This window comes from Lepidochelys kempii, chromosome 9 (assembly GCF_965140285.1).
Source record: "Lepidochelys kempii isolate rLepKem1 chromosome 9, rLepKem1.hap1, whole genome shotgun sequence".
In the NCBI taxonomy this organism is placed as follows: Eukaryota; Metazoa; Chordata; order Testudines; family Cheloniidae; genus Lepidochelys; species Lepidochelys kempii.
In genome coordinates this window covers 42,124,053-42,136,771 of record NC_136388.1, presented here as the reverse complement: position 1 = coordinate 42,136,771, position 12,719 = coordinate 42,124,053, and the positions used below count along the sequence as shown (strand labels likewise).

The 12,719-nt window shown below is 38.6% G+C and overlaps 1 protein-coding gene across 17 annotated transcripts in view; it reads right to left on the bottom strand.

The window, feature by feature from the left end:
• Positions 1-12,719, bottom strand: part of PIK3CB (phosphatidylinositol-4,5-bisphosphate 3-kinase catalytic subunit beta) — a 185,370-nt gene that overhangs the window by 81,273 nt on the left and 91,378 nt on the right. For 16 of the 17 annotated variants that reach the window (XM_073359996.2, XM_073360002.2, XM_073359999.2 and 13 more), the window contains 2 exons: positions 8,953-9,178; positions 3,465-3,688 (listed from right to left, as the gene is read on the bottom strand). In XM_073359996.2, coding sequence (XP_073216097.2) covers positions 3,465-3,688; positions 8,953-9,178 — 450 coding nt within the window. The remainder of the gene's footprint in view (positions 1-3,464; positions 3,689-8,952; positions 9,179-12,719) is intronic. The other variant, XM_073360009.2, reaches the window with a different exon arrangement.

Here is a 12,719-nt window from a genome sequence, read left to right as displayed (position 1 = left end):
CAATCCTGCACGTTCTGAATGGAACTGGTCACAGTGAACAAAGTTAAGCATGTACATAAATCTTTGCAGAATTGGGACCCAAGGCCTCAAACTTGCAAATGCCTCTGCATGAGCCCAGGAGTCTACCCATGAAGTCAGTTTCAGGATTATGGCCTAAATACAAGATGCAACAAGTGGGCAAAACAGATGCAATCTAACAGAGAAATTTATCAAATTGTCCTGTAAGTAAAATCTTGCATAAAAAAAAAAAAGGCAGGCAATTAAAAAATTAGGCTATGCTACCAGAATTATATTTCAAAAAAGATATTTGATTTTTGGGGTGGGGGGGTTACCAGATACTTGATGCGATTATGTACAGAATTACGGAAGAACCTGAATTTTCAGTGAAACATTTTATATTGTTTTCAGAGATTATCTGCATATTCCCCATGCTGCTCTAAAGTTATATAGTTACTGTACCTAAATTAATTTCTTTGAGACTACCACAGATACAAGTTACGGTGAAATTAAAAAGTCTCAAAAAGGAGAAATATATTTCTTCCATAGAAACCTTCCCTCTCTTCCTTCTCAGCATATGTTATACACAAGTTGATTTGTAACAACTCACACAGAGTTTTCATTTAAAGAATACTCTAGAAATATGTAATCATTCTAAAAGTAATTTACAAATGTAGTGTGGTCTAGCTTGCATTATTTTGTCTTATGTCTTATTTATATATAGACTTCTTGGTAAAAAGCCAAGCCTCTCAAATGGAAACTTATAACCATAATAAACTAAGTCAAAATCAATTCAACATTTTCTCACTTTCAAAATGGTATGGTCCACATCAGCCTCCCTTCCTACAGCTGTTGCCAGACCCCAGCGGCCTCTTTTGTCTTCTCACCCACACCATAACTAATGTGAGGGAGCCAGGGAGTGAAGCAGTCTCTCCCCACAATTGCTGATGCTGTACTACAGGCTCTTATTTGGGGTGGAGGGGGGTATCTTTACATGTATTTAAATGCGAGAGAGAGGTGGTTTCTCTCTAGATCAAGGAGCCGTTTGATTAATATCATAGTTTGTTGATGTATTCTAGGCAGCTAATCTTGGGGATTATTAGATAATTATTTTGGGGATAACCCTTTTTGTAATTCCTCAGTTTGCTCTCTCTGGTTGAAAGGAGATGCCATTCTCCTTTATTTTTTAAATTCTCTTCTGATTATTGCTTTTATAAAACTAACAAACCACAAACAGAAACATCCAGATAGCGCAAATGTAACAAAATAGGACTTGGACTATTAATGGCTATTGGAACCAACTGGCATCAGAAATGGACTGGGAAGCAATGGAGGGACCACAAGACAGATTTGATGTGTTCACAGCAGACTAAGCCATGGAGAAGGCAGGCAGCCACATTCTGCACTATCTACAATTTTCACCGTGTTTTTGTATCTGCTTCAGATTCAAAGAATTACAGTAAATTAGTCTGGAAGTGACAAATACATGAGCCTCTGGAGCCAGGCCCTTGTTGGAAGGTACAAGAGAAATTTCCTATTAAGCTGGACATGTAAGAAGGTTGTTAGTGTTGTATTGTCACTCATTATCCAGCCTCAACTATGTAATCAGGCTCATTCTTTTTCACCAGATCAGCAAAGTTCTTCTTTACTATTTCCAATCAATAACTTTTCAATCAGAGATTTTATTAGTATCAAGTTTAAAATTGGAACAGTTGATTTAAGAGTATGAATAGTTAAGAACTGTGTCAGAATTTGCACCACATGTACTCAATGGTTTTGAGAACTCTCTTTTAAAATCAGACATCCTGATTCATTCTAGTGCCGTAAAAACAAAGGGAGCCAGACTCTAAGAAGTCATTCCTCCAGAGAACATTTGGGTACAATTGGGAAACAAATTCTTTCAAATGCCTGGGGATTCAAATCTCAGACAATCTACAATTTAAATGTCATTACTTCAACAAAAAGATCTGGAGTGCTGGAGGAAGTATGCAATTTCTTGGCTGGGAAGAACAGTCACAATCAAAATGAATATTTTTTTGCCATTGTTATCTTTCTTGTTTCAAAATCGTTCTCGTGATCATCCCAGATAAAACCCTACAGGAACACAGAGGAGGTTGTTAGAATTAATATGGAATAAGAAAAGACTACAAGTGAGTGCAGATACTTTGTTCGTAACTACTCAAACAGAATGGGGACTAGCTAATCCAAATATTCTATAGTATTATTAAAACAAATCAAAGGGGTAGTGGATTGGGAGAGCGCTAACCCGGCCAAACACTGGGTTATAGAACAATTGTGGCAATGTAAACACTGCTAGGCTACCATGGATTAATAAAATATCATGCTCTCTAGAAATGTATAGGTTTCAGAGCAGCAGCCGCGTTAGTCTGTATCCGCAAAAAGAAAAGGAGTACTTGTGGCACCTTAGAGACTAACAAATTTATTTGAGCGTAAGCTTTCGTGAGCTGCAGCTCACTTCATCGGATGCATGCAGTGGAAAATACAGTGGAGAGATTTTATATACACAGAGAACATGAAACAATGGGTGTTACCATACACACTGTAACAAGAGTGATCAGGTAAGGTGAGCTATTACCAGCGGGGGGAAACCTTTTGTAGTGATAATCAAGGTAGGCCATTTCCAGCTTTTGACAAGAATGTTTGAGGAACAGTAGGGGGGGGAAATAAACATGGGGAAATAGTTTTACTTCGTGTACCCCCCGCTGGAATAGCTCACCTTACCTGATCACTCTTGTTACAGTGTGTATGGTAACACCCATTGTTATATGTGTGTTATATTGTTAAATATGAGAAAAAAGTATTCCAGGACCTGCCAGTTTACTAGTCTGTTTTTTAGTATTCTTAGTGTTTCCTTGGCCTAAAATCAATCATTAGCAAAGTATTGAAATAAGAATTGGCCAGAGAAGTTCTGCCAACAATGAACTACATTTTATACTTTGATTAAACATGAAAGAATACAAAGAATCATGAAGATGCAGCTAAAAACGTAATCAGTGTCTATCAGACAAAAAGATAAAATATGTTTGCAGACAGATATTGTTTCTACCATCAATTCACATTAGGTAATTCATATTGCATTCCTCTTACAGAGCAACATTTGCTTAATACATGAATGATCATTGCATGTCATTTTATCAATTAATGTATTCTGCTCTAGTAATCTCAACTTCTAATGATGGTTTCCTCTTCTCACCCTCCAACAAAGGCGAAGAACTTCCAAGGCAGAATCTGTGTTCTGAAGTAAACACTACAGTATTTTAAACCTTATTCAGTTCACCACGTATTTGATCAGGGTACCATTTTCCTATATCCTGGTGACCTATCTTGAAGAGCAGACTGTCTCACGTCAAGCCAACATGAAGTGTAGCTCACATATGAACTGTGATCCCAAATCAAAAAGTACATGTATGTAAAAAGACTCCTATTCTGGCATCTAGTAACTCTACCTGGCACTTATCGAAATGAATGGCCACTACAAGATTTCCACCATAGAGTTTATCTTGAAAGTTTTCTGGGATTGAGGGTTCTTGTTCTGGAGGATAACTGTGCTTTAGCCAGTCAATCCAAGACAGGCCCACAAGCGACAGGAGTTTCTCTTCACTGATTCGCCGCATTTTACTGCGGAATTCTTTCACTTCAGGGTCCTGTAAGGCATCAAACTCATGGAGGCCTAAAAAGATTCAATCAAACAAGGAATATTTAGTTGCATAAATATTGTATAGCTATTCCCACCCACTCACCCTCAAAATCTTTTTAACAGAGTTAAGATTGTTTATGTGCTTTTTTTTTAAATCAACATAATCACTAAAAACAAAGAAAATCACCAGTTAAGGCTAAATGAACTTGCCATTAGCCTCAGTTCACATGCCTTCCCACCTAAACATTTTTTACTTCCAAAATAGCACAGAAAATTCTAATCTCTCCTGGACAGTTTCTGTACCAGAAGTGGAATTCAATCAGTAATGCAAAGAACTTTAGTCCTGTTCTAAAAGAAAATCGCAATGCAATGTTAACCATTGAGTCACTACCACAACCTATATAAGATGTTACAAGAGACTTAATATTTTGCATACAGCATTTTTCTATAGAATTTATATGCCCTAGAACAAGTCATGCATAAAACTGGGGAGAAAACACACCCCATTTCTAAAATAAAGCAGTTAAAACACTACATTTGTGTTCCTCTTCACCTCATAACATTTTTACTTGATTCTGAAGAGACTTATTAAAACTATAGCAAGTCTGGGCTTGAAATGTTTTAATGACATCTATTATCCAGAGGCCAATGAGTTCCAGGGGTAACATCCTGGCAAGAAGCCCTACTCTCCAGCCTAGCTACCAAAAAGGGGAGAATTCCTTGGTTTCTTGCCAGAGTGCGGTCCCTGGATCTTACTTGGAGACTCCACCATTTTTAATAAAATTTAGATAAATAACTTGAAAAGAGACATTCTGAATAAAAAATTCTAGAAGATAGAAGAGCTTGGCCTCTTCTACCTCAGAAATCCTATAGAAAACGAATAATCCAAACTGAGATTCCTCTCCTTGAAGCCAAATCCAAGCAATGGTACTTCATAAACATACAGCAGAGAATTTGGCTGCTTTGCAAATCTCCTGGACAAAGATTTTTTTGTTCAGAACCATATATGACATTAGGAAAAACTTCTTAACTGTCAGGGTGGTTAAGCACTGGTATAAATTGCCTAGGGAGGTTGTGGAATCTCCATCATTGGAGATTTTTAAGAGCAGGTTGGACAAACACCTGTCAAGGATGGTCTAGATAATACTTAGTCCTGCCATGTGTGCAGGGGACTGGACTAGGTGACCTCTTGAGGTCCCTTCCAATCCTATGATTCTATGCTTATTTTGCTTACTAAATAAGTTTTAACTTTACTTTATCCCTGTTCATCCTGCAGAACCAGAAGAGCTGCTGAAGAGTGAACTGGCTATTCTGGATTGAGCATTCCATACAATTTTTAATTAAGTTTTGAGAGCGGAAATGTTAATACAGTCTGTGGTAAGGACTCAGTTCAACAGCAGGAACAAAAGCCTCTCCATGTCACTGCTAAATAAGAGAGAGCACTCTTACTCCCTGACCCCAGAAGATAAGCAAAATTAAACCACTTTACCTCCCTGCTCCCTCTCATCCTGCAAGACAGCAGACAGTAAGTAAAGCAGTGGGGCCAGACAAAGCTTGAAGACATCAAGGAGAAAGGGTTTGCAAGCCACCAGTTCTCCCTCCCACAAATAATTAGGAGGAAGTAGAAGGAGAAGATGGGAAGATGGTCTGGGTGGCTTACAAGAAGCTAACGGTGTAGCAAACAGACAAGTTTACCCTGGCATTTCTCTTGGTGATTTTTGAATTAGTACAAATCTGATACTCCAGTCAAAACCAAAAGATTAAAAATTTGCACAAACCAAATTCACTGGTTTAGCTTTGCTAAACCTATGTAAACCAAAAGCAGAAAGATCTCAGCTCTACTTCTTCAATACCTAATGAAGCAAGGGCATATACAAAACACCACATTTCTCTCACACTTTGAAAAATATTCTCCAAATTGTGCTAAAGCACCTTTTGAGAACAGGCAGAGTTTAACCTTACAAGTTCATAGTGGAATGCATCATTTTTCCAAAGCACAAAATAGGAACCCAAAGCTAGCTCTGTACATAAATATCTTGAAGAGTCATAAAAACTGAAATAATTAATCAAAGAATCTTTCAGAATACTATTTTTGGAGTGTTTAAACAGGCTATGGCAGTAATGACTCCATTGTCAGTTTGAACAAACAAGCAGACAGTTTGCTGCTGAAACCTAAACAAAACTTGTAGTCTGTATAAAAGGACTAACAATTCTCCATTGTTCTGCTACGCAATGTACGACCTCACTAGTCCCTATTTATCTTCATTTGTATCTGCAAGTGAATAATTTGACCATGTATTTAAAGATGAAAATTCTCTACTAATAAAGGCCAAAAGCAATTCACTCATAGAGCAATGTTAAGCCCCTACAAAACCGCTTAACAATTGTATGTTGAAAGATGTCTACAGTGCAACTATTAAGAAACCATGAATCATACCAAGCTAGCTGAACCAAAAAGCCACCACCTATGCAAAACAAGAATAGGTTTCTACTAGGGCTGTTGATTAATGGCAGTTAACTCACTTGATTAACTGAAAAAGAAATCGTGATTAATCACACTGTGAAACAGTAGAATACCATTAAATATTTTTGGATGTTTTTCTACATTTTTAAATATATTGATTTCTATTAAAACACAGAATACAAAACGTACAGTGCCCACTTTATATAATTTTTATTACAAATATTCGCACTGTAAAAATGATAAAAGAAATAGTATTTTTCAATTCAACTCATACAAGTACTGTAGTGCAATCTCTATCATGAAAGTGTAACTTACAAACGTAGATTTTTTTTGTTACATAACTACATTCAAAACCAAAACAATGTAAAAAACTGTAGAGCCTACAAGTCCACTCAGTCCTACTTCTTGTTCAGCCAATCACTAAGACAAACAAGTTTGCTTACATTTATGGGAGATACTGCTGCCTGCTTCGTATTTACAATGTCACCTGAAAGTGAGAACAGGCATTTGCATGGCACATTTGTAGTCGGCACTGCAAAGTATTTACGTGCCAGACACACTAAACATTCATATGCCCCTTCATGCTTTGGCCACCATTCCAGAAGACATGCTTCCAGGCTGATGATGCTCATTAAAAAAATGTGTTAGTTACATTTGTGATTGAACTCCTTTGGGAAGAATTGTATGTCCCCTGCTCTGTTTTACCCACATTCTGCCATATAGTTCATGTTATAGCAGTCTCAGATGATGACCCAGCACATGTTCGTTTTAAGAACACTTTCACAGCAGATTTGACAAAACACAAAGAAGGTATTAATGTGAGATTTCTAAAAATAGCTACAGCACTCGACCCAAGGTTTAAGAATCTGAAGTGCTGTCCAAAATCTGAGAGGGACAAGGTGTGGCGCACACTTTCAGAAATCTTAAAAGAGCAACACTCAGATGTGGAAACTACAGAACTCGAACCACCAAAAAAGAGAATCAATTTTCTGCTGGTGGCATCTGACTCAGATAATAAAAATGAACATGCGTGGGTCCACTCTACTTTGGATCGTTATCGAGCAGAACCCAACATCAGCATAGACGCTTGGTCTCTGTCAGAGCCGTCCTCTGGGCGACCACTCTGAGCCCTGCACTTTGCAGGGCCCCATGGGCTGGTGTGATTGGCAGGCATGGTTGGTCCCAGAAGAGATGAATCCGTCATTTCCGCTCCAGACCACGCACTCCCGTAGGGACAGCCCTGTACGTCTGAAATGGTGGTTGAAGCATGAAGGGACATATGAATCTTTAGTACACCTGGCATGTAAATATCTTGCGACGCCAGCTACAACAGTGCCATGTGAACATCTGTTCTCATTTTCAGGTGACATGTAAACAAGGCAGCTTTATCTCCTGCAAATTGAAACCAAATTTGTTTGTCTGAGCAATTGGCTGAAGTAACTGAGCGGACTTGTCAGCTCTAAAGTTTTACATTCTTTTATTTTTGAATGCTGGTTTTTTTTTGTACATAAAATTCTACATTTTTAAGTTCAACTTTCAGGACAGAGATTGCACTACAGTGCTTGTATTAGATAAATTGAAAAATACTGTTTCTTTTGTTTTTTTACAGTGCAAATATTTTTAATCAAAAATAAATATAAAGTGAGTACTGTACACTTTGTATTCTGTGTTGTAATTCAAATCAATAGATTTGAAAATGTAGAAAACATCCAAAAAAAATCAGAATTAATTTTTTTAATTGCTTGACAGACCTAGTTTCTACCTTCTTACACACATTAGGATCCTTATTCTAACACCCTTCCCTCCCCTCACTCACACACACACTTATGGGATAGGAGAGCAGGAAAATGTGTGTCTGTAATTCTTCTTAGGAAATATCTCATGGGATTCTCACTTATGGGTCTCATGATCCCTGTGTGAAACTGGCAGAATTCCCCCTAGCCCAAAGCTTTTTGGTCCCTTGAGGCAGCAATAGTTCAAAATGAGTCCTGTTCTACTAATACCTGAGTAGCAAAGGCCCCTACCAGTACCCTTAGAAACTTCAAGCCATATGCTTTTTGATTGTGATTAGACAGAAGCTACAACAATTATCATTATCAGCTCTTTCATCTCTGTTCTTTTTGGTTCTCTGCAGGAAACTCCTTGCCTGATTGTGGTCAATCAGGGACTGGCTAAGGCTGAAGTAGCTGCTGTTGGAGGAGCCCGAACAGTGCAAACAGGGAGGTCTGTGCTGAGTGCTTCTTCAGTCTCAAAAATCAAACTTCTTTGAGCGAGGGAGTTCTGCTAAGTCTCATGCTGGGAGCTGGAGGCCAAACACTGAGAACCCATTAAAGATCATATCTTCAGAAAATTGATCTAAGTGGCTGTAAATGTCATGCCACTGTCATCATTAATCAGAAGTGACTTGGATTTTTATTATTTTTATTAAATTACATTTCAAACTAGCAGTAAGGCACTTTATCCACTTCATGTCTCTTCCACTTTTCAGATGGTTCCGGCCACTTGAACTTCATTCTTTTGCGTTAGGACTTCATCAGATATGTGTGATAATTGCTCAGAAATACAGTGTATCATTTGTTTTTGTTAATTCTATTTATTCTGGTTACAAAAATAATCTCACTACAATTTTTGAAATTTCCCGTGTTAGTGTTACAACAGTGTTTAGAAATTTTTTAAAGTTAGATTTGTATCTCCTTTAGAATGGATAGTTCTAGATTCTAGAAGACAAGGGATGAGGCAGAGATATCCTGGCCTCTGTGAAACTAACTTGCACAAAATAGATTCTCCCTCCCTTTTCCAAATAAAACGAAACAGAAAAAATTTAAAAAATTACCTTTTCCTATAAGGACACCTATTTTGGAATCCAATTTTTCCCCTGGGTCACAGTTCCTTGTCACTAGTTTGAGGACAGGAAGAAAGGGTCTAACGTCACACAGCCTTCGCGTTTCATCCTCTAGTTCCTCACGTACAGCCGTCTGGTTCACACATGAGAACATGTAAGAGTCAATCTCCATAAGGAGATGAAATAGAGGGTAGTTGTGTGCCTGCTTCCATAGTAGCTGCAAATAAGAAATACATAGACACCTATTTAGGTCTAAAAGCAATGTTGAGGGTTAAACTTTAAATTTATCTTCGGAAAGCTAATACTCTTCACAGTGTTAGGGCTTTATCCTAACGGCAAGGTCCCACTGATTTCAGGATCAGGCCATTGTGAGACTCTCAGATACTACATTGACAGGGCCATATAAATACCACATGTCAGGGTTCCTTCCCCATTCTGAACTCTAGGGTACAGATGTGGGAACCCACATGAAAGACCCTCTAAGCTTTTTCTTACCAGCTTAGGTTAAAAACCTCCCCAAGGTACAAACTTTGCCTTGTCCTTGAACAGTATGCGGCCACCACGAAGTGTTTTAAACAAAGAACAGGGAAAAAGACCACTTGGAGATGTCTTTCCCCAAAATATCCCCCCAAGCCCTACACTCCCTTTCTTGGGGAAGGCTTGATGATAATCCTCACCAATTTGTACAGGTGAACACAGACCCAAACACGTGGATCTTAAGAACAATGAAAAAATCAATCAGGTTCTTAAAAGAAGAATTTTAACTAAAGAAAAGGCAAAAGAATCACCCCTGTAAAATCAGGATGGTAAATACTTTACAGGGTATTTAGATTCAAAACGCAGAGGATCCCCCCCACCCCTCCAGGCAAAACCTTAAAGTTACAGAAAACGGGAATAAACCTCCCTCTTAACACAGGGAAAATGCATATAAAAAAAAAGATAAACTAGTCCACCTTGCCTGGCTTACCTATACTGATTGCAATATTGGAGACTTGGATTAGAATGGGTTGGAGAAGATGGATTTCTGTCTGGCCTCTTTCAGTTCCAAGAGAGAACCAACAGGTAAACGAAGAGCACAAACAAAAGCCTTCCCCCCCCCCCCCCCAGATTTCAAAGTATCTTGTTCCCTTATTGGTTCTGTGGGTCAGGTGCCAGCCAGGTTAGCTGAGCTTCTTAACCGTTTACAGGTAACAGGATGTTGCCTCTGGCCAGGAGGGATTTTATAGCACTGTATACAGAAAGGTGGCTACCCTTCCCTTTATTTTTATGACACTACAGATAGAGAGAGAAGGTAAATTGAGCACTAGAATGTGCTCCTGAAGCATAGCACTAGAAAATCAACATACAGTGAAAAACTGGCTGAACTGTTTGCCAGCTTACTTAATTCTTATAGTTACATACCAGTGTATTTGTTATGCCTTGTCTTTACTGCTAAAAAGGTATTTTTTTACCTCAGGGTAACTAAGGCATGTGAGCTACCTCCAGATAAAATCCTAGTGAAGACAAGGCACAGTAGTTTTATGTGAGGCAAACTAGGAGAGGTCAGCCACCATGGCATGTTGTAATGCTGACTTCTCCTAGTTTACCTGGTGGTAAAACAAACATGCCTTATCTTCATTGCATTAAGTTACCCTGAGTTGAAAAAGGGAGTACTTGTGGCACCTTAGAGACTAACCAATTTATTTGAGCATAAGCTTTCGTGAGCTTATGCTTTCATAAGCAGTGAGCTGTAGCTCACGAAAGCTTATGCTCAAATAAATTGGTTAGTTTCTAAGGTGCCACAAGTACTCCTTTCCTTTTTGCGAATACAGACTAACATGGCCGCTACTCTGAAACCTAAGTTAAAATAAACTTTTTTTTTTAAAGCAGTAAAGACGAGGCTTTAATTTAAAATAATAACAGAGCACAGATAGATCCTAGAACCAGAACTCCTTTGGGCTGGTCAGCAAGCTGTCACTCTCCTCCATCCACTCTGGTACCTCCCCCAATCACAACCTTCTCCTTTCCTGTAACCGGGGAGAAGGATTGGGCTCAGACTAGGAAGGAGTCTAATCTGTGAAAGAAGCTTAGTGGAATATTTCTGAGGATGAGATTTACCTGTATTCAGTTTCTTAATGTATTAGGCTTAGACTTGTGTGTTTTGTTTTATTTTGCTTGGCAACTTATTTTGTTCTGTCCGTTATTACTTGAAACCACTTAAATCCTACTTTTTATACTTAATACACTTTTGTTTAGTAATTAACCCAGAGCAAGTGATTAATACCTGGGGGAGCAAACAGCTGTGCATATCTCTCTATCAGCGTTACAGAGGGCAGACAATTTATGAGTTTACCCTGTATAACCTTTATACAGAGTAAAATGGATTTATTTGGGGTTTGGATCCCATTGGAAGCTGGGTGTCTGGGTGCTGGAGACAGGAGTACTTGCTGAGCTGTTTTCAGTTAAGTCTGTAGCTTTGGGGGCGTGGTTCAGACCCTGTGTCTGTGTTGCAGCAGGCTACCGTGTCTGGCTCAAAAGACAGGGTCCTGGAGTCGCAAGCTGGCAGGGAAAAACGGGCTCAGAGGTAGTTTTAGCACATCAGGTGACAGTCCCAAGGGGGTCTCTGTAACTGAACCCGTCACAATGGTAACATTAAGTCACTGTTCAGCTGTAAACTTTTGAAAAAACAACCAGAACCTTTTGTTCAGAATTACGAACAACCTCCATTCCTGAGGTGTTCGTAACTCTGAGGTTCTACTGTAGATTGATATGACAAACTGGTGGGGAGCAATGAAACTATTAGAATCAGTAGGATAAGTAGTGGTCACAGGACGCCAGCTGCCTAACCACTTTTACGTTTGTAGGCCCCATGACACAAGTGGGTTTCAAAGAAAAATGTAGAGAAGGACAATGTAATAGCCTTTTACAAGTAACCCACTATTCATAAGGGTCAGCATGGAAGATAGGCCCAATTCTAATCTTCCATTGTTTTTTTCCTCCAGCTGAATATCACTGGAGTTACTGTTCATTTACACAAGTGCACATAACTTCAGAATCAGGCCCCTGACATTGAGTTACACTGCACCTATTCATTTCAACATGGAAAACTAGTTAATATTTCACTGACATTCTTTAAGATTTTTTTCAAAGCAACTTTCATTTTTACACTTTGCCTAAATTGCATTAATATTAGAATCATAACAGGAAAGCTGAAATCACTGACAGAAAAGAAGTTCTGTCTCTTCAGCTACTGTTCAAGTCTTGTATATATAGTTTTTTACCCTAGCTTTCCTAAAACTTTTTTGGAACAAGAACTAAAGAATCAGTAGTGTGATCTCAAAGGTATTTTAAATCTTTGGATAAACAAAGAATCCTTTAAAGTGCTTCTGTTGAGTACAGCCAGTTTTTCCATAGACTTTAAGGCCAGAAGGGACGATTATATCATCTAGTTTAACCACCTGTATAGCACAGGCCTTTAAAATTTCACCCAATATCACCTCTGTATTGAGCCTTAATAACTTGCACTTGGCTAAAGCATATCTTCCAGAAAGGCATCCAGTCTTGATAAGAAAACATCAAGAGATACAGAATCCCAACAATTCCCTTGGTAGCTGGTTCAAATGCATAAGCACCTTCACTGTTAAAAATCCGTGCCTTATTTCTAATTTTATATGGTCTGGCTTCAGCTTCCAGCCATTGGTTCTTGTGATGCTTTTCTCCACTAAACTAAAGAACACTTTTGTTATCTGCATTTTCTCGCCGTGAAGGTACTTATACAC